Consider the following 26,395-nt stretch of genomic DNA (forward strand, 5'->3'; position numbering starts at 1 on the left):
TGGCCAGTAAACTTCTGTGAGAGCGCTATCAGTCCTACCTGTGGAAGCAACACACCAGGGTGCCATACCCAACTCCCATTCTCTGTTTCTGGGGATACTTTAGACGCTGCACTGGAAAACATGTTGTTTTGGCACAATCAGCCAGAGCCCTACCACCAGCATTCAACTGCAAGTTATATTCGGTAAGTGGACATATCCAATTAGGAAACTTTAGTATGTTTTTAGAGAACTTTTATAATCAGAAAAGTTTAATTCAGTGGAGAAAAAATGTATGAAGCGTTTAAGAAAAAAATGTAACATTTAAATGGGATTAAAAGCAGCAAAATGTTTCATACATTTTTATTAGCCCACAACTTCACCAATATTGCACTTCAGTGTTGTTGTAGCTTAGGCCAAGACCTAAATGGCTACTCTATTCCAATGCACCTCAGATTTAAATGTAAAGTACACAATATATGGCTAAATAATGTTGTGCAATGTGATTATGCATCATACAAGTTTATTAAAACATTTTACCTACCTACACCTTAGTCAAGAGGTACTGATAAGATTAAATCTGGCTGACCATTGAGAAGCCTCTTACTTATTTGCGCTTCGATAATTAATGATCAACCGCACATTTCCTCCCTCTCTCGCTGCTCTCTCTCAGAGATGCTTTGGCGCCTTTCCTGAAACACGAGGAGGAACGGCACGCAACAGAAAATGGCGCCAAATGTTCTCCTTTCCAATATGTTCTCTGTGCAGCCACCTCGCCCGCTGTAAAACAGCAAGAAGAAACTCTGACTTATCTAAACCAAGGTAGCTAGCTATTCTTTCTTTATTACTAAAGTCATAGGTTGTTGGATGGAATTGAATTCATGGCACGTAATTGAGTGTAGGCCCACTCGGAAGAACATTCTCCCTCTTATCAGCACAGATACAATATGGAAAAAACATCACTCCAGTAAACAAAACAACTGCATCACACACAAGCTGCAAGCTCATCTTTAGGCAAAGGAAGTTCATGTAATGGTCATATTCACTCTTTTTTCTTTACATTTACAACCCACACAAGATGAATGACACTTACATTTTAGTAAATCTTGTTCAGCTTATTTACATAGAGACACACAATTCCCCTTTAAATAGTCCCACATCAGGAATCTTGCATTTCTAGATATTCCACTTTAGTTTATGAAAGCTCCCCCAAGGTATATATTTGATTATCATATTCGTCTTATCTTGAACTGCATTTTCCCTCATTGTTCTCATCTTCTTGTTCTCTCTTGTGGTCTAATTTACGATCATCCATTGGATTTTTGTATTATGTATTTATTGGTTCAGAATATATTTCATATAAGACGGCCATTTACCAAAAGTTACTAGGTAGGTTGCACATTTCAGTGAATGAAATTGAAACTAATGATAAACCAGGCCAAAATTATACAACTCCCAATTAAAAAAAAAAAAGTTAGTCTACTATGTAGGCCTACTTGCCTTTAAAATATGTTTATATGATATGACAATTGCACAAAGTACTTGCTTGATATGATGGAAATTGTAGTAGTAATTTGCAAAGTAAAGATTTTTAGTTGACAATTGGTGGGCTCAACCATAATGTGGTTGAAAACATTTAGGGGGTACTGTAAGGGGTCTATGGGGGCAAACCCTGACTTATTTTTAAAAGAAAAGGTGCTTATTGAATGCATTTCTATTCCTATGCTGCCCCTTTTTCTGACTGATTCATTTCACATTTTTCAATTTTAATCAGGTTTGTCTTAATGTTTTAAAATGTAGGTCAGTCCTACGAAATCCGTATGCTTAACAGAAAACTAGTGGAGTATACAGATATAAGCAGCAAATATGTTAAGGTAGGTTAAAGGTATTGTGTATGTATTTTTGACTTTCATGTGACCTCTTCTCTGACCTTTTTTTCTTTATCTGTTTGTATGTATCCTCCATTTCCTGAAACTGTCAACACACAGGTGACTCCTCAACCCTCTTCTTTCCACTTCGGGGGTTGGGCGGGTGCCATCTTTGAAGACTTGGTACTATCACCCATCTTCTCCCGTTCTGAACTTATACACCACCATACACTCAGCTCAGTTCAGCTTACCCTTCAACACATCAGCTTTATCGCACAACACATCACATACTTTCAACTTGTCTTATTTGCTATTTTTGCACAAGTTCATCTTACGTACAATTCTGCTTTCGCCTATAGACTTTACTACTGGGAGTTATTCATAAAGTTTTGACATCTTTTTACTTTGTTGAAATGTATTTCTTGTTTTTCTTTTTCAAATATGAAATGTGCATCAAGAACGTTGATCAATATAGCAAGGGAATTATTACAATTTTGTGTTTTATATCTTCAGTAAGACACTTCTTGTTTGTTGTAAAGGAAACCTTGTTTAACTTTATTTCATTATTTAAAAAAGAACAAGTGGTATATTGAAGATGCCACTGGTTTATGAATAACACCCATTAGTACAACTCAAGTTGCCACTATGTGCAAATTTTGTTGCAGGTTGTTATAATATGTTGGATCTATGTTTGTTTTTAAGTGATTTGAATTATGGGAGTCGACTTTGATATACCTTTATGTCTATCACCAGTGAAATTCAATCAAATGACTTGGTTTAAAATTAAGGCAGATATCGGTATGCATTTTCCATGAAGGGAAAAATGAAGTCATTTTAATTGAATTTAGCCATGTCCCAATACACATATCCATCCACTTGAAAGTTCTGTGTCGTCAGGCTGTCAGGAATGGACGGTCATATTTCGGTCGTGTTCAATGAAGCAGTCTAACGACACTAGAATGGAACAGGTGGCACTTGTACAAACAGATGACGTGTTGTGTCTGTCTATGTCCTTGTGCTCTGCGCGGTCACGCATGAGCCTCTCAGTGTAATAGGCTGAAATGAATGGAAACGTTGTTTAACAGGTTAATTTTACGATTTGATTTATGTTCTTAGTAGGTTTTAAATGTGTAATTAACTTAATACTAATGCAACAGTGAGGAGGAACATTAATTTATGTCCCTTCGTTTGTGTGGAAACAATAATTAAGTATGCACAGGCAGTTGTCTAGTCTGTCGTTACCATCCAGACCAGTGCTTTAATAATGAAAAACATTATGTATGTGCTTTGTTCTCAAATGGTGACACTTCAAACAACTTCTACTGATTCCTCACTAAATGTCTTAATAGCACAGGAAGAACTCATGGATGTTTTATCTCATAGCTTCTGTCAACAAATAGTTTTTTGTGAAGGAAGATTATTGCACAACCATCAGACATAATTGAATCCTATATGGCTTTAACCCCAGCATTATCTACCTTTCTATGCTTTTAGTCAATGGGAATCTGTGGCTGTTCTTTTAAGTGTTATTCATATGAGCTGAAGCCAAGGGTGATGCAATCCATATGGATCTCCACTCGTTAATGCTGTCTGAATAAATTATCTGTAAATGGTTCTTCTGGGAGATTGTGCGTAGCTTTCCGCACTTTGCCGAACGAAATTGGCGATCGGCCACGTGCGAGGCTGCCTTGCCTAGTCACTGTGCTTCGTACTAATGCTTTGTCCTGCTTGTCCACAGAGCATTGTGCGTGTGGTGTTTCATGACCGGCGCCTGCAGTACACAGAACATCAGCAGTTGGAGGGTTGGAGATGGAACAGGCCTGGGGACAGGATCCTGGATGTAGGTAAGGCTGGTTACCTGCAGACCAGAGAACTTCTTAAGTAAAGCCCAACCACAGTATGTTTGATGACTGACCTATGATATGATCTACATTGCCTTTGGTCTAATACTGAAGTGTAATTACTATGCAATTATTAGGTATTTACCATTTTGACTAATCCTTTCAAAGTATCTACCTGGTAAAAAGGCATAAGAATTTCAGCTGACCTGCTGCGACTTACTGACTTGATTGACTGTGTCCAGATACCCCCCTCTCTGTGGGTGTCGTCGAGCCTCGTGCTCACCCACTGCAGCTCAACACTATAGAGTTCCTCTGGGATCCCGTCAAGAACGCATCCGTCTTCATCCAGGTAGCACGGTCAAATATCTATTTCTTTTCCCTGCTTTCTAGCTTATTTTGGTCCTGGAATTGGGGTGAAAGTAAAATCATTAGACATATAAAAGGTTTTAGGAAGTGAGTTTATACAGTGACTTCCCACATCCCAGAGGGACTATTTTCCAATTCCACCCGTCTCTTGCATTTGAAACTCTAATTACCATATAGAATGGCTCATGGATTGTGTATGTATGTTTGTTTGTGTTCAGGTCAACTGCATTAGCACTGAGTTCACCCCTAGGAAGCATGGTGGGGAGAAGGGAGTTCCCTTCCGTATCCAGATAGACACCTTCACTCAGAACGAACATGGAGAGTACCTGGAACATATGCACTCCTCCAGCTGTCAGGTCAAGGTCTTCAAGGTAAAGGGGCTCTTAGGTGGGGTTGTGTGTGTGTGTGTGGTGCTTGCATTTCTGTGTGTGAGAGCTTATTAGTTCATTTAATTTCTTTGTGTACTTAATTTTTTCTTCTATTTTCTTTAAGCCAAAAGGAGCTGATCGTAAACTGAAGACTGATAGGGAAAAGATTGATAAAAAGTCCCATCAAGACAGGGAGAAATATCAATCCTCTCATGAAACCACCATGCTTACCGAGGTGAGGGACCCTGACACTGTGGCTGTGTGTCACTTGACAAGCTATTCTGTCATAATAGGTTCATATGTTGCTTTAGTCCACTCATGTTGTTGATTGACTCCGTAGTCACTCTAACCAGCCCTTGATGCAGTGGTCTGTTAATGATTGTGACAGTTAGGGCAACAGTGCCTTTTCTTTTGACGCCAACCAACATGCTGGAAAAAACAGTGATTGTTTTCTACTAACCTGGTTTTAGGTTTCTAGGATTTCCCACTTATGTCTGTATCAGTCTACAATCACAATGTCCTAGTAAAACAGCAACCAGACGTACCTCTCTCTTTGCCAGGAACATCTTATTAAAGTTCATTTTCCTCTCTCTCTTTTGTTTCAGTGTTCCCCCTGGCCTGATGCCCCAAATCTCGGTAGCACTAACAACACTCCTTCCCCAGTCTACCACAGCTCCCCCACCTCATGTAGCTTTACTGATGGGTAAGACGCCTCTCTTATCTGGATGAATTGAACTGTTTCATTGACTTAAATTGTTGATCATCAGGTAAATATAGGATTTATCTATGTCTTTGTACATCTATGGCAGTTCAGTTGCACACCCACACATTTTCTGAAGAACCGTTATGTAGGACAAGAGGTTAGCCAAATTGGATCCTACATTATCTACAGTGCAATCCCATTGGAACTGCGTATTGGCACTAGTCTTATCAGGACAAGTCATTACTTAATGACCCAACTCTTGTCATCTTCCCCATTTGTGTGACATTTTACTTTTATAGCAACAGCTCTCCAATCCAGCAGGGGGAGCTGATTCTGTCCGGCTGCTCTTCTGATGTAAGTAACGGGAGAAGTAGTATTAATGCCATTGCTCTCATCTCTTATTTTTTTAGGCAATTGTTTGGAGACAGTGGGCAGTCAGTGGGTGCTATAGCTACTCATTTCAAGGGCTCTTCTTCTTTTTGACATGTAGCACCTTGTGCCATCGTCCTCACCGCAGGACACGCAGCTGTGGCTCCAGCTTCACAGGTTCTCGCCTTTCTGTAGGCTCTTCTCCAGCTTCTCAGGTAGTGTGTGTGGTTCACTTAACGTAAGACTCAACATTAAGATCTAGTTGTATGTTCCTGAACAGTGTTGCCAGAGCATCCATTTCCTTGAAATTGTTATGCCCGTTTCCAAGACTATAAACCGTTCTTTGTAGCTTTTTGTTTTGATGCATGTAATTGATATCTGAAGGACATTTCTAGTGAAAATTAAATATAGATTATTTTTAAAGTGAAATAATTCAACACATGAATGACACTCAGATGACTGTCAGACACTACAAATCTATAATTGCTTCTAACTTTGTAGAAAGGCCTTAGCAGAGAATAATCCGGGAATTTTCTCTCTCTTTATGTCCTTGTTCCTCCAAAACGTCATCAGACCAGTTTGTAAGTGACTGTGGATCTTCTGTGAATGTTGTAGGCGCTGACCTGTTGAAGATGAGCAGAGAGGACCTGATCCAAATCTGTGGTCCGTCAGATGGCATCCGGCTGTTCAACACCATCAAAGGAAGGTGAGACTAAACTGCAGTGGCAGGAAGACTACTCCAACATAATATACATTTTTTGCCAACACTTCACATGTTCAATCAGTACTTTACTCAAGTGTGTAACTTTTATCCCACATTTACCATGGTCAATTCTGGATGGGTGTTATTCGTCTTTACTCTGTACAGGTGTATACAGCCCCGCCTCACCATCTATGTGTGTCAACAACAACCCAGGAATCAACCACAGACAAAGCCCGGGGGGGGAGAGGGTAGGTTACTGTACATCTCCAATTATTGTGGGTACTAGTTATCTGACATCAAAGGACCCTTTCCCGGACCCTAGTCCGACCCTAGTCCTGGACTAAGAACCTCCAGTGACTTTCCAGTATTTCCCATATCATGTTTTAGCTGATGATGATCTCTAACCCTCAGCTAATTGCCTTTCCTCCTATGTCTATAGTGTACCATGCTCTATACCTGGAGGACCTGACACTGGGGGACCTCTCAGAGAAGATAGCTCTCCTTTACAGTGTAACTCCCCAGCAGATCAGCCACATCTACAGACAAGGACCCACAGGGATACACATACTGGTCTCTGATGAGGTGAGAGAAGGCAGGGGTCAGAGTTCAGATGAAGGATATGGTGTATCTAAAGATTACCATTTGCTTTTCAAGCATTTAGTTAGTAGTTATATTGTATGTATGCATATTTAATCATTAGTAACTGCAGATTAATTACTTGGCTTTACAAAGTAAACCATCTGACCTTCTCCTCCAATGCATTTTGAGAGGGAGACGAAGTTTTGAAAATATACATTTGTTGAGTAGTTCTAGGAGTTGGGGTTATGGGTAGTGTTTCTATCAGTGAGTAGTGATAGTGGTAGGGGTTTGGGTTATGGGTAGTGTTTCTATCAGTGAGTAGTGATAGTGATAGTGGTAGGGGTTTGGGTCATGGGTAGTGTTTATATCAGTGAGTAGTGATAGTGATAGTGGTAGGGGTTGGGGTCATGGGTAGTGTTTCTATCAGTGAGTAGTGATAGTGGTAGGGGTTGGGGTCATGGGTAGTGTTTCTATCAGTGAGTAGTGATAGTGGTAGGGGTTGGGGTCATGGGTAGTGTTTCTATCAGTGAGTAGTGATAGTGATAGTGATAGGGGTTGGGGTCATGGGTAGTGTTTCTATCAGTGAGTAGTGATAGTGATAGTGGTAGGGGTTGGGGTCATGGGTAGTGTTTCTATCAGTGAGTAGTGATAGTGGTAGGGGTTGGGGTCATGGGTAGTGTTTCTATCAGTGACTAGTGATAGTGGTAGGGGTTGGGGTCATGGGTAGTGTTTCTATCAGTGAGTAGTGATAGTAGTAGGGGTTGGGGTCATGGGTAGTGTTTATATCAGTGAGTAGTGATAGTGATAGTGATAGGGGTTGGGGTCATGGGTAGTGTTTCTATCAGTGAGTAGTGATAGTGGTAGGGGTTGGGGTCATGGGTAGTGTTTCTATCAGTGAGTAGTGATAGTGGTAGGGGTAGGGGTTGGGGTCATGGGTAGTGTTTCTATCAGTGAGTAGTGATAGTGATAGTGATAGTGGTAGTGGTAGGGGTTGGGGTCATGGGTAGTGTTTCTATCAGTGAGTAGTGATAGTGATAGTGGTAGGGGTTGGGGTCATGGGTAGTGTTTCTATCAGTGAGTAGTGATAGTGATAGTGGTAGGGGTTGGGGTCATGGGTAGTGTTTCTATCAGTGAGTAGTGGTAGTGGTAGGGGTTGGGGTCATGGGTAGTGTTTCTATCAGTGAGTAGTGATAGTGGTAGGGGTTGGGGTCATGGGTAGTGTTTCTATCAGTGAGTAGTGATAGTGCTAGTGGTAGGGGTTGGGGTCATGGGTAGTGTTTCTATCAGTGAGTAGTGATAGTGGTAGGGGTTGGGGTCATGGGTAGTGTTTCTATCAGTGAGTAGTGATAGTGGTAGGGGTTGGGGTCATGGGTAGTGTTTCTATCAGTGAGTAGTGATAGTGATAGTGGTAGGGGTTGGGGTCATGGGTAGTGTTTCTATCAGTGAGTAGTGATAGTGGTAGTGGTTGGGGTCATGGGTAGTGTTTCTATCAGTGAGTAGTGATAGTGGTAGGGGTTGGGGTCATGGGTAGTGTTTCTATCAGTGAGTAGTGATAGTGATAGGGGTTGGGGTCATGGGTAGTGTTTCTATCAGTGAGTAGTGATAGTGGTAGGGGTTGGGGTCATGGGTAGTGTTTCTATCAGTGAGTAGTGATAGTGGTAGGGGTTTGGGTCATGGGTAGTGTTTCTATCAGTGAGTAGTGATAGTGGTAAGGGTTGGGGTCATGGGTAGTGTTTCTATCAGTGAGTAGTGATAGTGGTAGGGGTTGGGGTCATGGGTAGTGTTTCTATCAGTGAGTAGTGATAGTGATAGTGGTAGGGGTTGGGGTCATGGGTAGTGTTTCTATCAGTGAGTAGTGATAGTGATAGTGGTAGGGGTTGGGGTCATGGGTAGTGTTTCTATCAGTGAGTAGTGGTAGTGGTAGGGGTTGGGGTCATGGGTAGTGTTTCTATCAGTGAGTAGTGATAGTGGTAGGGGTTGGGGTCATGGGTAGTGTTTCTATCAGTGAGTAGTGATAGTGCAAGTGGTAGGGGTTGGGGTCATGGGTAGTGTTTCTATCAGTGAGTAGTGATAGTGGTAGGGGTTGGGGTCATGGGTAGTGTTTCTATCAGTGAGTAGTGACAGTGGTAGGGGTTGGGGTCATGGGTAGTGTTTCTATCAGTGAGTAGTGATAGTGATAGTGGTAGGGGTTGGGGTCATGGGTAGTGTTTCTATCAGTGAGTAGTGATAGTGGTAGGGGTTGGGGTCATGGGTAGTGTTTCTATCAGTGAGTAGTGATAGTGGTAGGGGTTGGGGTCATGGGTAGTGTTTCTATCAGTGAGTAGTGATAGTGATAGTGGTAGGGGTAGGGGTTGGGGTCATGGGTAGTGTTTTTATCAGTGAGTAGTGATAGTGGTAGGGGTTGGGGTCATGGGTAGTGTTTCTATCAGTGAGTAGTGATAGTGATAGTGGTAGGGGTTGGGGTCATGGGTAGTGTTTCTATCAGTGAGTAGTGGTAGGGGTTGGGGTCATGGGTAGTGTTTCTATCAGTGAGTAGTGATAGTGATAGTGGTAGGGGTTGGGGTCATGGGTAGTGTTTCTATCAGTGAGTAGTGATAGTGATAGTGGTAGGGGTTGGGGTCATGGGTAGTGTTTCTATCAGTGAGTAGTGATAGTGCTAGTGGTAGGGGTTGGGGTTATGGGTAGTGTTTCTATCAGTGAGTAGTGATAGTGATAGGGGTTGGGGTCATGGGTAGTGTTTCTATCAGTGAGTAGTGATAGTGGTAGGGGTTGGGGTCATGGGTAGTGTTTCTATCAGTGAGTAGTGATAGTGATAGTGGTAGGGGTTGGGGTCATGGGTAGTGTTTATATCAGTGAGTAGTGATAGTGATAGGGGTTGGGGTCATGGGTAGTGTTTATATCAGTGAGTAGTGATAGTGGTAGGGGTTGGGGTCATGGGTAGTGTTTCTATCAGTGAGTAGTGATAGTGGTAGGGGTTGGGGTCATGGGTAGTGTTTCTATCAGTGAGTAGTGATAGTGATAGTGATAGTGGTAGGGGTTGGGGTCATGGGTAGTGTTTCTATCAGTGAGTAGTGATAGTGATAGTGGTAGGGGTTGGGGTCATGGGTAGTGTTTCTATCAGTGAGTAGTGATAGTGGTAGGGGTTGGGGTCATGGGTAGTGTTTCTATCAGTGAGTAGTGGTAGGGGTTGGGGTCATGGGTAGTGTTTCTATCAGTGAGTAGTGATAGTGATAGTGGTAGGGGTAGGGGTTGGGGTCATGGGTAGTGTTTCTATCAGTGAGTAGTGATAGTGGTAGGGGTTTGGGTCATGGGTAGTGTTTCTATCAGTGAGTAGTGATAGTGGTAGGGGTTGGGGTCATGGGTAGTGTTTCTATCAGTGAGTAGTGATAGTGGTAGGGGTTGGGGTCATGGGTAGTGTTTCTATCAGTGAGTAGTGATAGTGATAGTGGTAGTGGTAGGGGTTGGGGTCATGGGTAGTGTTTCTATCAGTGAGTAGTGATAGTGATAGTGGTAGGGGTTGGGGTCATGGGTAGTGTTTCTATCAGTGAGTAGTGATAGTGATAGTGGTAGGGGTTGGGGTAATGGGTAGTGTTTCTATCAGTGAGTAGTGGTAGTGGTAGGGGTTGGGGTTGGGGTCATGGGTAGTGTTTCTATCAGTGAGTAGTGATAGTGGTAGGGGTTGGGGTCATGGGTAGTGTTTCTATCAGTGAGTAGTGATAGTGGTAGGGGTTGGGGTCATGGGTAGTGTTTCTATCAGTGAGTAGTGATAGTGCTAGTGGTAGGGGATGGGGTCATGGGTAGTGTTTCTATCAGTGAGTAGTGATAGTGGTAGGGGTTGGGGTCATGGGTAGTGTTTCTATCAGTGAGTAGTGGTAGGGGTTGGGGTCATGGGTAGTGTTTCTATCAGTGAGTAGTGATAGTGATAGTGGTAGGGGTAGGGGTTGGGGTCATGGGTAGTGTTTCTATCAGTGAGTAGTGATAGTGGTAGGGGTTGGGGTCATGGGTAGTGTTTCTATCAGTGAGTAGTGATAGTGAGAGTGGTAGGGGTTGGGGTCATGGGTAGTGTTTCTATCAGTGAGTAGTGGTAGGGGTTGGGGTCATGGGTAGTGTTTCTATCAGTGAGTAGTGATAGTGATAGTGGTAGGGGTTGGGGTCATGGGTAGTGTTTCTATCAGTGAGTAGTGATAGTGATAGTGGTAGGGGTTGGGGTCATGGGTAGTGTTTCTATCAGTGAGTAGTGATAGTGCTAGTGTTAGGGGTTGGGGTTATGGGTAGTGTTTCTATCAGTGAGTAGTGATAGTGATAGGGGTTGGGGTCATGGGTAGTGTTTCTATCAGTGAGTAGTGATAGTGGTAGGGGTTGGGGTCATGGGTAGTGTTTCTATCAGTGAGTAGTGATAGTGCTAGTGGTAGGGGTTGGGGTTATGGGTAGTGTTTCTATCAGTGAGTAGTGATAGTGATAGGGGTTGGGGTCATGGGTAGTGTTTCTATCAGTGAGTAGTGATAGTGGTAGGGGTTGGGGTCATGGGTAGTGTTTCTATCAGTGAGTAGTGATAGTGATAGTGGTAGGGGTTGGGGTCATGGGTAGTGTTTATATCAGTGAGTAGTGATAGTGATAGGGGTTGGGGTCATGGGTAGTGTTTATATCAGTGAGTAGTGATAGTGGTAGGGGTTGGGGTCATGGGTAGTGTTTCTATCAGTGAGTAGTGATAGTGGTAGGGGTTGGGGTCATGGGTAGTGTTTCTATCAGTGAGTAGTGATAGTGATAGTGATAGTGGTAGGGGTTGGGGTCATGGGTAGTGTTTCTATCAGTGAATAGTGATAGTGATAGTGGTAGGGGTTGGGGTCATGGGTAGTGTTTCTATCAGTGAGTAGTGATAGTGGTAGGGGTTGGGGTCATGGGTAGTGTTTCTATCAGTGAGTAGTGGTAGGGGTTGGGGTCATGGGTAGTGTTTCTATCAGTGAGTAGTGATAGTGATAGTGGTAGGGGTAGGGGTTGGGGTCATGGGTAGTGTTTCTATCAGTGAGTAGTGATAGTGGTAGGGGTTTGGGTCATGGGTAGTGTTTCTATCAGTGAGTAGTGATAGTGGTAGGGGTTGGGGTCATGGGTAGTGTTTCTATCAGTGAGTAGTGATAGTGGTAGGGGTTGGGGTCATGGGTAGTGTTTCTATCAGTGAGTAGTGATAGTGATAGTGGTAGGGGTTGGGGTCATGGGTAGTGTTTCTATCAGTGAGTAGTGGTAGTGGTAGGGGTTGGGGTCATGGGTAGTGTTTCTATCAGTGAGTAGTGATAGTGGTAGGGGTTGGGGTCATGGGTAGTGTTTCTATCAGTGAGTAGTGATAGTGCTAGTGGTAAGGGTTGGGGTCATGGGTAGTGTTTCTATCAGTGAGTAGTGATAGTGGTAGGGGTTGGGGTCATGGGTAGTGTTTCTATCAGTGAGTAGTGGTAGGGGTTGGGGTCATGGGTAGTGTTTCTATCAGTGAGTAGTGATAGTGATAGTGGTAGGGGTAGGGGTTGGGGTCATGGGTAGTGTTTCTATCAGTGAGTAGTGATAGTGGTAGGGGTTGGGGTCATGGGTAGTGTTTCTATCAGTGAGTAGTGATAGTGAGAGTGGTAGGGGTTGGGGTCATGGGTAGTGTTTCTATCAGTGAGTAGTGGTAGGGGTTGGGGTCATGGGTAGTGTTTCTATCAGTGAGTAGTGATAGTGATAGTGGTAGGGGTTGGGGTCATGGGTAGTGTTTCTATCAGTGAGTAGTGATAGTGATAGTGGTAGGGGTTGGGGTCATGGGTAGTGTTTCTATCAGTGAGTAGTGATAGTGCTAGTGTTAGGGGTTGGGGTTATGGGTAGTGTTTCTATCAGTGAGTAGTGATAGTGATAGGGGTTGGGGTCATGGGTAGTGTTTCTATCAGTGAGTAGTGATAGTGGTAGGGGTTGGGGTCATGGGTAGTGTTTCTATCAGTGAGTAGTGATAGTGATAGTGGTAGGGGTTGGGGTCATGGGTAGTGTTTCTATCAGTGAGTAGTGATAGTGATAGTGGTAGGGGTTGGGGTCATGGGTAGTGTTTCTATCAGTGAGTAGTGATAGTGCTAGTGTTAGGGGTTGGGGTTATGGGTAGTGTTTCTATCAGTGAGTAGTGATAGTGATAGGGGTTGGGGTCATGGGTAGTGTTTCTATCAGTGAGTAGTGATAGTGGTAGGGGTTGGGGTCATGGGTAGTGTTTCTATCAGTGAGTAGTGATAGTGATAGTGGTAGGGGTTGGGGTCATGGGTAGTGTTTATATCAGTGAGTAGTGATAGTGATAGGGGTTGGGGTCATGGGTAGTGTTTATATCAGTGAGTAGTGATAGTGGTAGGGGTTGGGGTCATGGGTAGTGTTTCTATCAGTGAGTAGTGATAGTGGTAGGGGTTGGGGTCATGGGTAGTGTTTCTATCAGTGAGTAGTGATAGTGATAGTGGTAGGGGTAGGGGTTGGGGTCATGGGTAGTGTTTCTATCAGTGAGTAGTGATAGTGATAGTGATAGGGGTTGGGGTCATGGGTAGTGTTTCTATCAGTGAGTAGTGATAGTGATAGTGGTAGGGGTTGGGGTCATGGGTAGTGTTTCTATCAGTGAGTAGTGATAGTGGTAGGGGTTGGGGTCATGGGTAGTGTTTCTATCAGTGACTAGTGATAGTGGTAGGGGTTGGGGTCATGGGTAGTGTTTCTATCAGTGAGTAGTGATAGTAGTAGGGGTTGGGGTCATGGGTAGTGTTTATATCAGTGAGTAGTGATAGTGATAGTGATAGGGGTTGGGGTCATGGGTAGTGTTTCTATCAGTGAGTAGTGATAGTGGTAGGGGTTGGGGTCATGGGTAGTGTTTCTATCAGTGAGTAGTGATAGTGGTAGGGGTAGGGGTTGGGGTCATGGGTAGTGTTTCTATCAGTGAGTAGTGATAGTGATAGTGATAGTGGTAGTGGTAGGGGTTGGGGTCATGGGTAGTGTTTCTATCAGTGAGTAGTGATAGTGATAGTGGTAGGGGTTGGGGTCATGGGTAGTGTTTCTATCAGTGAGTAGTGATAGTGATAGTGGTAGGGGTTGGGGTCATGGGTAGTGTTTCTATCAGTGAGTAGTGGTAGTGGTAGGGGTTGGGGTCATGGGTAGTGTTTCTATCAGTGAGTAGTGATAGTGGTAGGGGTTGGGGTCATGGGTAGTGTTTCTATCAGTGAGTAGTGATAGTGCTAGTGGTAGGGGTTGGGGTCATGGGTAGTGTTTCTATCAGTGAGTAGTGATAGTGGTAGGGGTTGGGGTCATGGGTAGTGTTTCTATCAGTGAGTAGTGATAGTGGTAGGGGTTGGGGTCATGGGTAGTGTTTCTATCAGTGAGTAGTGATAGTGATAGTGGTAGGGGTTGGGGTCATGGGTAGTGTTTCTATCAGTGAGTAGTGATAGTGGTAGTGGTTGGGGTCATGGGTAGTGTTTCTATCAGTGAGTAGTGATAGTGGTAGGGGTTGGGGTCATGGGTAGTGTTTCTATCAGTGAGTAGTGATAGTGATAGGGGTTGGGGTCATGGGTAGTGTTTCTATCAGTGAGTAGTGATAGTGGTAGGGGTTGGGGTCATGGGTAGTGTTTCTATCAGTGAGTAGTGATAGTGATAGTGATAGGGGTTGGGGTCATGGGTAGTGTTTCTATCAGTGAGTAGTGATAGTGGTAGGGGTTTGGGTCATGGGTAGTGTTTCTATCAGTGAGTAGTGATAGTGGTAAGGGTTGGGGTCATGGGTAGTGTTTCTATCAGTGAGTAGTGATAGTGGTAGGGGTTGGGGTCATGGGTAGTGTTTCTATCAGTGAGTAGTGATAGTGATAGTGGTAGTGGTAGGGGTTGGGGTCATGGGTAGTGTTTCTATCAGTGAGTAGTGATAGTGATAGTGGTAGGGGTTGGGGTCATGGGTAGTGTTTCTATCAGTGAGTAGTGATAGTGATAGTGGTAGGGGTTGGGGTCATGGGTAGTGTTTCTATCAGTGAGTAGTGGTAGTGGTAGGGGTTGGGGTCATGGGTAGTGTTTCTATCAGTGAGTAGTGATAGTGGTAGGGGTTGGGGTCATGGGTAGTGTTTCTATCAGTGAGTAGTGATAGTGCAAGTGGTAGGGGTTGGGGTCATGGGTAGTGTTTCTATCAGTGAGTAGTGATAGTGGTAGGGGTTGGGGTCATGGGTAGTGTTTCTATCAGTGAGTAGTGACAGTGGTAGGGGTTGGGGTCATGGGTAGTGTTTCTATCAGTGAGTAGTGATAGTGATAGTGGTAGGGGTTGGGGTCATGGGTAGTGTTTCTATCAGTGAGTAGTGATAGTGGTAGGGGTTGGGGTCATGGGTAGTGTTTCTATCAGTGAGTAGTGATAGTGGTAGGGGTTGGGGTCATGGGTAGTGTTTCTATCAGTGAGTAGTGATAGTGATAGTGGTAGGGGTAGGGGTTGGGGTCATGGGTAGTGTTTTTATCAGTGAGTAGTGATAGTGGTAGGGGTTGGGGTCATGGGTAGTGTTTCTATCAGTGAGTAGTGATAGTGATAGTGGTAGGGGTTGGGGTCATGGGTAGTGTTTCTATCAGTGAGTAGTGGTAGGGGTTGGGGTCATGGGTAGTGTTTCTATCAGTGAGTAGTGATAGTGATAGTGGTAGGGGTTGGGGTCATGGGTAGTGTTTCTATCAGTGAGTAGTGATAGTGATAGTGGTAGGGGTTGGGGTCATGGGTAGTGTTTCTATCAGTGAGTAGTGATAGTGCTAGTGGTAGGGGTTGGGGTTATGGGTAGTGTTTCTATCAGTGAGTAGTGATAGTGATAGGGGTTGGGGTCATGGGTAGTGTTTCTATCAGTGAGTAGTGATAGTGGTAGGGGTTGGGGTCATGGGTAGTGTTTCTATCAGTGAGTAGTGATAGTGATAGTGGTAGGGGTTGGGGTCATGGGTAGTGTTTATATCAGTGAGTAGTGATAGTGATAGGGGTTGGGGTCATGGGTAGTGTTTATATCAGTGAGTAGTGATAGTGGTAGGGGTTGGGGTCATGGGTAGTGTTTCTATCAGTGAGTAGTGATAGTGGTAGGGGTTGGGGTCATGGGTAGTGTTTCTATCAGTGAGTAGTGATAGTGATAGTGATAGTGGTAGGGGTTGGGGTCATGGGTAGTGTTTCTATCAGTGAGTAGTGATAGTGATAGTGGTAGGGGTTGGGGTCATGGGTAGTGTTTCTATCAGTGAGTAGTGATAGTGGTAGGGGTTGGGGTCATGGGTAGTGTTTCTATCAGTGAGTAGTGGTAGGGGTTGGGGTCATGGGTAGTGTTTCTATCAGTGAGTAGTGATAGTGATAGTGGTAGGGGTAGGGGTTGGGGTCATGGGTAGTGTTTCTATCAGTGAGTAGTGATAGTGGTAGGGGTTTGGGTCATGGGTAGTGTTTCTATCAGTGAGTAGTGATAGTGGTAGGGGTTGGGGTCATGGGTAGTGTTTCTATCAGTGAGTAGTGATAGTGATAGTGGTAGTGGTAGGGGTTGGGGTCATGGGTAGTGTTTCTATCAGTGAGTAGTGATAGTGATAGTGGTAGGGGTTGGGGTCATGGGTAGTGTTTCTATCAGTGAGTAGTGATAGTGATAGTGGTAGGGGTTGGGGTAATGGGTAGTGTTTCTATCAGTGAGTAGTGGTAGTGGTAGGGGTTGGGGTTGGGGTCATGGGTAGTGTTTCTATCAGTGAGTAGTGATAGTGGTAGGGGTTGGGGTCATGGGTAGTGTTTCTATCAGTGAGTAGTGATAGTGGTAGGGGTTGGGGTCATGGGTAGTGTTTCTATCAGTGAGTAGTGATAGTGCTAGTGGTAGGGGATGGGGTCATGGGTAGTGTTTCTATCAGTGAGTAGTGATAGTGGTAGGGGTTGGGGTCATGGGTAGTGTTTCTATCAGTGAGTAGTGGTAGGGGTTGGGGTCATGGGTAGTGTTTCTATCAGTGAGTAGTGATAGTGATAGTGGTAGGGGTAGGGGTTGGGGTCATGGGTAGTGTTTCTATCAGTGAGTAGTGATAGTGGTAGGGGTTGGGGTCATGGGTAGTGTTTCTATCAGTGAGTAGTGAGAGTGGTAGGGGTTGGGGTCATGGGTAGTGTTTCTATCAGTGAGTAGTGGTAGGGGTTGGGGTCATGGGTAGTGTTTCTATCAGTGAGTAGTGATAGTGATAGTGGTAGGGGTTGGGGTCATGGGTAGTGTTTCTATCAGTGAGTAGTGATAGTGATAGTGGTTGGGGTCATGGGTAGTGTTTCTATCAGTGAGTAGTGATAGTGCTAGTGTTAGGGGTTGGGGTTATGGGTAGTGTTTCTATCAGTGAGTAGTGATAGTGATAGGGGTTGGGGTCATGGGTAGTGTTTCTATCAGTGAGTAGTGATAGTGGTAGGGGTTGGGGTCATGGGTAGTGTTTCTATCAGTGAGTAGTGATAGTGCTAGTGGTAGGGGTTGGGGTTATGGGTAGTGTTTCTATCAGTGAGTAGTGATAGTGATAGGGGTTGGGGTCATGGGTAGTGTTTCTATCAGTGAGTAGTGATAGTGGTAGGGGTTGGGGTCATGGGTAGTGTTTCTATCAGTGAGTAGTGATAGTGATAGTGGTAGGGGTTGGGGTCATGGGTAGTGTTTATATCAGTGAGTAGTGATAGTGATAGGGGTTGGGGTCATGGGTAGTGTTTATATCAGTGAGTAGTGATAGTGGTAGGGGTTGGGGTCATGGGTAGTGTTTCTATCAGTGAGTAGTGATAGTGATAGTGATAGTGGTAGGGGTTGGGGTCATGGGTAGTGTTTCTATCAGTGAATAGTGATAGTGGTAGGGGTTGGGGTCATGGGTAGTGTTTCTATCAGTGAGTAGTGATAGTGGTAGGGGTTGGGGTCATGGGTAGTGTTTCTATCAGTGAGTAGTGGTAGGGGTTGGGGTCATGGGTAGTGTTTCTATCAGTGAGTAGTGATAGTGATAGTGGTAGGGGTAGGGGTCATGGGTCATGGGTAGTGTTTCTATCAGTGAGTAGTGATAGTGGTAGGGGTTTGGGTCATGGGTAGTGTTTCTATCAGTGAGTAGTGATAGTGGTAGGGGTTGGGGTCATGGGTAGTGTTTCTATCAGTGAGTAGTGATAGTGGTAGGGGTTGGGGTCATGGGTAGTGTTTCTATCAGTGAGTAGTGATAGTGATAGTGGTAGTGGTAGGGGTTGGGGTCATGGGTAGTGTTTCTATCAGTGAGTAGTGATAGTGATAGTGGTAGGGGTTGGGGTCATGGGTAGTGTTTCTATCAGTGAGTAGTGGTAGTGGTAGGGGTTGGGGTCATGGGTAGTGTTTCTATCAGTGAGTAGTGATAGTGGTAGGGGTTGGGGTCATGGGTAGTGTTTCTATCAGTGAGTAGTGATAGTGCTAGTGGTAAGGGTTGGGGTCATGGGTAGTGTTTCTATCAGTGAGTAGTGATAGTGGTAGGGGTTGGGGTCATGGGTAGTGTTTCTATCAGTGAGTAGTGGTAGGGGTTGGGGTCATGGGTAGTGTTTCTATCAGTGAGTAGTGATAGTGATAGTGGTAGGGGTAGGGGTTGGGGTCATGGGTAGTGTTTCTATCAGTGAGTAGTGATAGTGGTAGGGGTTGGGGTCATGGGTAGTGTTTCTATCAGTGAGTAGTGATAGTGAGAGTGGTAGGGGTTGGGGTCATGGGTAGTGTTTCTATCAGTGAGTAGTGGTAGGGGTTGGGGTCATGGGTAGTGTTTCTATCAGTGAGTAGTGATAGTGATAGTGGTAGGGGTTGGGGTCATGGGTAGTGTTTCTATCAGTGAGTAGTGATAGTGATAGTGGTAGGGGTTGGGGTCATGGGTAGTGTTTCTATCAGTGAGTAGTGATAGTGCTAGTGTTAGGGGTTGGGGTTATGGGTAGTGTTTCTATCAGTGAGTAGTGATAGTGATAGGGGTTGGGGTCATGGGTAGTGTTTCTATCAGTGAGTAGTGATAGTGGTAGGGGTTGGGGTCATGGGTAGTGTTTCTATCAGTGAGTAGTGATAGTGATAGTGGTAGGGGTTGGGGTCATGGGTAGTGTTTATATCAGTGAGTAGTGATAGTGATAGGGGTTGGGGTCATGGGTAGTGTTTATATCAGTGAGTAGTGATAGTGGTAGGGGTTGGGGTCATGGGTAGTGTTTCTATCAGTGAGTAGTGATAGTGGTAGGGGTTGGGGTCATGGGTAGTGTTTCTATCAGTGAGTAGTGATAGTGATAGTGGTAGGGGTAGGGGTTGGGGTCATGGGTAGTGTTTCTATCAGTGAGTAGTGATAGTGATAGTGGTAGGGGTTTGGGTCATGGGTAGTGTTTCTATCAGTGAGTAGTGGTAGTGGTAGGGGTTGGGGTTGGGGTCATGGGTAGTGTTTCTATCAGTGAGTAGTGATAGTGGTAAGGGTTGGGGTCATGGGTAGTGTTTCTATCAGTGAGTAGTGCTAGTGGTAGGGGTTGGGGTCATGGGTAGTGTTTCTATCAGTGAGTAGTGATAGTGGTAGGGGTTGGGGTTGGGGTCATGGGTAGTGTTTCTATCAGTGAGTAGTGATAGTGGTAGGGGTTGGGGTCATGGGTAGTGTTTCTATCAGTGAGTAGTGGTAGTGGTAGGGATGGTGTCATGGGTAGTTTTTCTATCAGTGAGTAGTGATAGTGATAGTGGTAGGGGTTGGGGTCATGGGTAGTGTTTCTATCAGTGAGTAGTGATAGTGATAGTGATAGTGGTAGGGGTTGGGGTCATGGGTAGTGTTTCTATCAGTGAATAGTGATAGTGATAGTGGTAGGGGTTGGGGTCATGGGTAGTGTTTCTATCAGTGAGTAGTGATAGTGCTAGTGTTAGGGGTTGGGGTTATGGGTAGTGTTTCTATCAGTGAGTAGTGATAGTGATAGGGGTTGGGGTCATGGGTAGTGTTTCTATCAGTGAGTAGTGATAGTGGTAGGGGTTGGGGTCATGGGTAGTGTTTCTATCAGTGAGTAGTGATAGTGATAGTGGTAGGGGTTGGGGTCATGGGTAGTGTTTATATCAGTGAGTAGTGATAGTGATAGGGGTTGGGGTCATGGGTAGTGTTTATATCAGTGAGTAGTGATAGTGGTAGGGGTTGGGGTCATGGGTAGTGTTTCTATCAGTGAGTAGTGATAGTGGTAGGGGTTGGGGTCATGGGTAGTGTTTCTATCAGTGAGTAGTGATAGTGATAGTGGTAGGGGTAGGGGTTGGGGTCATGGGTAGTGTTTCTATCAGTGAGTAGTGATAGTGATAGTGGTAGGGGTTTGGGTCATGGGTAGTGTTTCTATCAGTGAGTAGTGGTAGTGGTAGGGGTTGGGGTTGGGGTCATGGGTAGTGTTTCTATCAGTGAGTAGTGATAGTGGTAAGGGTTGGGGTCATGGGTAGTGTTTCTATCAGTGAGTAGTGCTAGTGGTAGGGGTTGGGGTCATGGGTAGTGTTTCTATCAGTGAGTAGTGATAGTGGTAGGGGTTGGGGTTGGGGTCATGGGTAGTGTTTCTATCAGTGAGTAGTGATAGTGGTAGGGGTTGGGGTCATGGGTAGTGTTTCTATCAGTGAGTAGTGGTAGTGGTAGGGGTTGGTGTCATGGGTAGTTTTTCTATCAGTGAGTAGTGATAGTGATAGTGGTAGGGGTTGGGGTCATGGGTAGTGTTTCTATCAGTGAGTAGTGATAGTGATAGTGATAGTGGTAGGGGTTGGGGTCATGGGTAGTGTTTCTATCAGTGAATAGTGATAGTGATAGTGGTAGGGGTTGGGGTCATGGGTAGTGTTTCTATCAGTGAGTAGTGATAGTGGTAGGGGTTGGGGTCATGGGTAGTGTTTCTATCAGTGAGTAGTGGTAGGGGTTGGGGTCATGGGTAGTGTTTCTATCAGTGAGTAGTGATAGTGATAGTGGTAGGGGTAGGGGTTGGGGTCATGGGTAGTGTTTCTATCAGTGAGTAGTGATAGTGGTAGGGGTTTGGGTCATGGGTAGTGTTTCTATCAGTGAGTAGTGATAGTGGTAGGGGTTGGGGTCATGGGTAGTGTTTCTATCAGTGAGTAGTGATAGTGGTAGGGGTTGGGGTCATGGGTAGTGTTTCTATCAGTGAGTATTGATAGTGATAGTGGTAGTGGTAGGGGTTGGGGTCATGGGTAGTGTTTCTATCAGTGAGTAGTGATAGTGATAGTGGTAGGGGTTGGGGTCATGGGTAGTGTTTCTATCAGTGAGTAGTGATAGTGATAGTGGTAGGGGTTGGGGTCATGGGTAGTGTTTCTATCAGTGAGTAGTGATAGTGATAGTGGTAGTGGTAGGGGTTGGGGTCATGGGTAGTGTTTCTATCAGTGAGTAGTGATAGTGGTAGGGGTTGGGGTCATGGGTAGTGTTTCTATCAGTGAGTAGTGATAGTGCTAGTGGTAGGGGTTGGGGTCATGGGTAGTGTTTCTATCAGTGAGTAGTGATAGTGGTAGGGGTTGGGGTCATGGGTAGTGTTTCTATCAGTGAGTAGTGGTAGGGGTTGGGGTCATGGGTAGTGTTTCTATCAGTGAGTAGTGATAGTGATAGTGGTAGGGGTAGGGGTTGGGGTCATGGGTAGTGTTTCTATCAGTGAGTAGTGATAGTGGTAGGGGTTGGGGTCATGGGTAGTGTTTCTATCAGTGAGTAGTGATAGTGAGAGTGGTAGGGGTTGGGGTCATGGGTAGTGTTTCTATCAGTGAGTAGTGGTAGGGGTTGGGGTCATGGGTAGTGTTTCTATCAGTGAGTAGTGATAGTGATAGTGGTAGGGGTTGGGGTCATGGGTAGTGTTTCTATCAGTGAGTAGTGATAGTGATAGTGGTAGGGGTTGGGGTCATGGGTAGTGTTTCTATCAGTGAGTAGTGATAGTGCTAGTGTTAGGGGTTGGGGTTATGGGTAGTGTTTCTATCAGTGAGTAGTGATAGTGATAGGGGTTGGGGTCATGGGTAGTGTTTCTATCAGTGAGTAGTGATAGTGGTAGGGGTTGGGGTCATGGGTAGTGTTTCTATCAGTGAGTAGTGATAGTGGTAGGGGTTTGGGTCATGGGTAGTGTTTCTATCAGTGAGTAGTGGTAGTGGTAGGGGTTGGGGTTGGGGTCATGGGTAGTGTTTCTATCAGTGAGTAGTGATAGTGGTAAGGGTTGGGGTCATGGGTAGTGTTTCTATCAGTGAGTAGTGCTAGTGATAGTGGTAGGGGTTGGGGTCATGGGTAGTGTTTCTATCAGTGAGTAGTGATAGTGCTAGTGTTAGGGGTTGGGGTTATGGGTAGTGTTTCTATCAGTGAGTAGTGATAGTGATAGGGGTTGGGGTCATGGGTAGTGTTTCTATCAGTGAGTAGTGATAGTGGTAGGGGTTGGGGTCATGGGTAGTGTTTCTATCAGTGAGTAGTGATAGTGGTAGGGGTTTGGGTCATGGGTAGTGTTTCTATCAGTGAGTAGTGGTAGTGGTAGGGGTTGGGGTTGGGGTCATGGGTAGTGTTTCTATCAGTGAGTAGTGATAGTGATAGTGGTAGGGGTTGGGGTCATGGGTAGTGTTTCTATCAGTGAGTAGTGATAGTGATAGTGGTAGGGGTTGGGGTCATGGGTAGTGTTTCTATCAGTGAGTAGTGATAGTGCTAGTGTTAGGGGTTGGGGTTATGGGTAGTGTTTCTATCAGTGAGTAGTGATAGTGATAGGGGTTGGGGTCATGGGTAGTGTTTCTATCAGTGAGTAGTGATAGTGGTAGGGGTTGGGGTCATGGGTAGTGTTTCTATCAGTGAGTAGTGATAGTGGTAGGGGTTGGGGTCATGGGTGTTTCTATCAGTGAGTAGTGATAGTGCTAGTGGTAGGGGTTGGGGTCATGGGTAGTGTTTCTATCAGTGAGTAGTGATAGTGGTAGGGGTTGGGGTCATGGGTAGTGTTTCTATCAGTGAGTAGTGGTAGGGGTTGGGGTCATGGGTAGTGTTCTATCAGTGAGTAGTGATAGTGGTAGGGGTTGGGGTCATGGGTAGTGTTTCTATCAGTGAGTAGTGATAGTGAGAGTGGTAGGGGTTGGGGTCATGGGTAGTGTTTCTATCAGTGAGTAGGATAGTGCTAGTGTTAGGGTTGGGGTCATGGGTAGTGTTTCTATCAGTGAGTAGTGATAGTGATAGGGGTTGGGGTCATGGGTAGTGTTTCTATCAGTGAGTAGTGATAGTGGTAGGGGTTGGGTCATGGGTAGTGTTTCTATCAGTGAGTAGTGATAGTGATAGTGGTAGGGGTTGGGGTCATGGGTAGTGTTTATATCAGTGAGTAGTGATAGTGATAGGGGTTGGGGTCATGGGTAGTGTTTATATCAGTGAGTAGTGATAGTGGTAGGGGTTGGGGTCATGGGTAGTGTTTCTATCAGTGAGTAGTGATAGTGGTAGGGGTTGGGGTCATGGGTAGTGTTTCTATCAGTGAGTAGTGATAGTGATAGTGGTAGGGGTAGGGGTTGGGGTCATGGGTAGTGTTTCTATCAGTGAGTAGTGATAGTGATAGTGGTAGGGGTTTGGGTCATGGGTAGTGTTTCTATCAGTGAGTAGTGGTAGTGGTAGGGGTTGGGGTTGGGGTCATGGGTAGTGTTTCTATCAGTGAGTAGTGATAGTGGTAAGGGTTGGGGTCATGGGTAGTGTTTCTATCAGTGAGTAGTGCTAGTGGTAGGGGTTGGGGTCATGGGTAGTGTTTCTATCAGTGAGTAGTGATAGTGGTAGGGGTTGGGGTTGGGGTCATGGGTAGTGTTTCTATCAGTGAGTAGTGATAGTGGTAGGGGTTGGGTCATGGGTAGTGTTTCTATCAGTGAGTAGTGGTAGTGGTAGGGGTTGGTGTCATGGGTAGTGTTTCTATCAGTGAGTAGTGATAGTGATAGTGGTAGGGTTTGGGGTCATGGGTAGTGTTTCTATCAGTGAGTAGTGATAGTGGTAGGGGTTGGGGCATGGGTAGTGTTTCTATCAGTGAGTAGTGATAATGGTAGGGGTTGGGGTCATGGGTAGTGTTTCTATCAGTGAGTAGTGATAGTGGTAGGGGTTGGGGTCATGGGTAGTGTTTCTATCAGTGAGTAGTGATAGTGGTAGGGGTTGGGGTCATGGGTAGTGTTTCTATCAGTGAGTAGTGATAGTGGTAGGGGTTGGGGTCATGGGTAGTGTTTCTATCAGTGAGTAGTGATAGTGGTAGGGGTTGGGGTCATGGGTAGTGTTTCTATCAGTGAGTAGTGATAGTGGTAGGGGTTGGGGTCATGGGTAGTGTTTCTATCAGTGAGTAGTGATAGTGATAGTGGTAGGGGTTGGGGTCATGGGTAGTGTTTATATCAGTGAGCAGTGATAGTGCTAGTGGTAGGGGTTTGAGGTCATGGGTAGTGTTTCTATCAGTGAGTAGTGATAGTGGTAGGGGTTGGGGTCATGGGTAGTGTTTCTATCAGTGAGTAGTGATAGTGGTAGGGTTTGGGGTCATGGGTAGTGTTTCTATCAGTGATAGTGGTAGGGGTTGGGGTCATGGGTAGTGTTTCTATCAGTGAGCAGTGATAGTGCTAGTGGTAGGGGTTGTGGAGTTGTTAGGTTATCTGTATTTCCTCCAGAGGCCCTGTGTTGGTTGTTTGTGCCCTGGGCTGGCTTGGGTCAGTCAGCTTGGGTCACTAATATCACTAATGGCCCTGTGTAAATGGCAACGGCATAGAAAATCAATCATTAATGACTGGTAGGAAACAGGGGAATGTAGACCTATGGATGCAGAGGAACTACAACATAATCAACTGCCTCAAGCTGTTATGGCCAGCGCTGTTTCCATGCACTTGATTATGATGTCTGGTTACTGATTGACTACCAGCATCAAACAAATAAAGAGAAAGAGATGCCATTTAAATTTCAAATTAATATCTTCTTAATTTCTTCTTTCTCAGATGGTGCAGAACTTCACAGAGGAAACAAGCTTTGTTGTCAACACTCTGAAAGGTCATATTTCCCTCACTAACCTCTTAAATGCACAGAACCTCATGTAAATATGCAATTTGTATACTTATTGGAGATAATAGTTGTCCTATGTTTATCTTCTAATTGCAGATGAAAATAATGACGGCTACCATGTTGTGTTGAAGTGACTGGAGGACAGGTCTGGAGAGGAGTGGATGGTTTAGATCCCTGTACAAGTGTCTGGAACCTATAGGGCTTGTTGAGGACTATTGAAACTTTGTAACATTAAATAGTGCAATTGTATATATTGTTCATAGCTTATCCTATATATCATGTTCCTGTCCAGGCATTGCAATAACTCTGAAAATGTCTTTGAGACAGCTTTTTAGTTTACTTTTTTAAATTTATTTGTATTTTTTTATTAAGTTATTGGTTAATTTTATTGAGATGTGTAATTCGTTTATAAAGCATGGTTCATTACTCCTGCAAAATGGACATGTTTAAAAAAATAAGTAAATATCATACAAATCTATTTAAAATCACTCTTTAAGTCGTTGAAATGTATCATAAAGTGTTGTTCAAAGAAATCCAAAATATACTACATTATTGGCATTCCTTTGTTACGATTTATAGTTGATTTGTTTGATGTTACATATTAGAAGGCAAACATTATTTTCTGCGGTATCAGTACATAATGTTTTATAAAGAGTGAGGACCAACTGTTTTCTAGGGGTCACATTCAAGTATTCATTCTGAAACTTACTTTGATTTCATCTTCAAATGATATCTTTCCTATCCACATGGTTTATGTTTATTCAATAGTGGCTTGTTTAGCAACACTACAGTGTTTCAAAAGTGATGTAAAGTATTAACTCTGTTTGCTTCGGGCCACAATTGTTTTACCTATTTTAAACATTTGAATTAAAAGAATCTAGACAAATATTTCAACCCCCAATACAGACGTACAGATAAGGCAAATGAACAAATCATACAGCTGTAATAGCTAAGGATTCTATCCTGCTTCTGTTATTTATCTCCCATTTAATGTAACATTTTATGTACAGCATATCAGTTGTTCCACATACCTGTCCTGAAATTTAAATAGCTTGATATTGTCCAATATGTTAAGTGAAGTATTACTGCCAATGCTTGAATTTTAATGAAAAAAACTTGACTGCCATGACTGTGATGTGATTTCACTCAACATAAAGAATTTTGCACTGCTCTGTACTATTCTTCTGAGTTCAATTTATCATTCACTAACATCTGTTACAGTAATAACAAGATCAGCTCAATGTATTTAATGAAGAATGTTAAGTTCCCCAGCAAGAAAACCCAAAATTGTCACTCAAACAGAAAGAAGAACTAACGAAGAGTCACTGACATCAACCAAAACTAAACAGGTGGGGTTTTAGGAGGGGTTCTGAATGACACTCTTGGGGTTGTCCACTAAAAGTTGACTAGTAGCAACAATAACTGGCTCCTAAAAGACACCCACCATGAGTGTAAACTAAATTTGCCCAAGAGGCAAACAAAAGAAAAACCCACACCAAAGATAAAGACAGGAAGCAAACCAAACAGAGGAGCAAAACAAAAACAAGGAAGATCAGATAAAGAATAGCACCTGGGCCAGCACAGGTGAAACACCTTCCCACTAATGAGATGGCAACCAGCACAGGTGTAACACATACTGACTAACGAGGCAACACCAGTCATGCGCCCTATGTGCTAAGGTCCTATACGTGCTA

The 26,395-nt window shown here is 44.3% G+C and overlaps 1 protein-coding gene across 3 annotated transcripts; it reads left to right on the forward strand.

Moving 5' to 3' along the window:
- tfcp2l1 (transcription factor CP2-like 1) lies at positions 1 to 25,877 on the forward strand. 3 transcript variants are annotated; one of them, XM_029702422.1, is made up of 15 exons: positions 1 to 182; positions 650 to 798; positions 1,777 to 1,850; positions 3,583 to 3,688; positions 3,928 to 4,034; positions 4,270 to 4,422; positions 4,544 to 4,654; positions 5,025 to 5,122; positions 5,422 to 5,476; positions 5,613 to 5,706; positions 6,065 to 6,197; positions 6,360 to 6,442; positions 6,634 to 6,776; positions 24,638 to 24,689; positions 24,798 to 25,877. In XM_029702422.1, exons 1-15 carry the CDS (start codon positions 121 to 123, stop codon positions 24,833 to 24,835), a joined length of 1,458 nt encoding a protein of 485 aa, XP_029558282.1. In that variant the 5' UTR covers positions 1 to 120; the 3' UTR covers positions 24,836 to 25,877. The 3 variants fall into 3 exon arrangements, with proteins under 3 accessions (XP_029558282.1, XP_029558284.1, XP_029558283.1); XM_029702423.1 differs by having other exon boundaries at positions 2 to 182; positions 6,107 to 6,197; XM_029702424.1 differs by having other exon boundaries at positions 650 to 2,027.
- The last annotated feature ends 518 nt before the right edge of the window (positions 25,878 to 26,395 follow it).

The sequence above is a fragment of the Salmo trutta genome, chromosome 20, assembly GCF_901001165.1.
Source record: "Salmo trutta chromosome 20, fSalTru1.1, whole genome shotgun sequence".
Classification (NCBI taxonomy): domain Eukaryota; kingdom Metazoa; phylum Chordata; class Actinopteri; order Salmoniformes; family Salmonidae; genus Salmo; species Salmo trutta.

Bases quoted from the DNA above. Each gene is read 5' to 3' on its own strand.
- tfcp2l1 (XM_029702422.1), top strand. From the start codon at position 121: ATGTTGTTTTGGCACAATCAGCCAGAGCCCTACCACCAGCATTCAACT. The intron at 3,689-3,927 runs GTAAGGCTGGTT...GACTGTGTCCAG, and splicing joins GGACAGGATCCTGGATGTAG to ATACCCCCCTCTCTGTGGGT. The intron at 6,443-6,633 runs GTAGGTTACTGT...CTATGTCTATAG, and splicing joins AAAGCCCGGGGGGGGAGAGG to TGTACCATGCTCTATACCTG.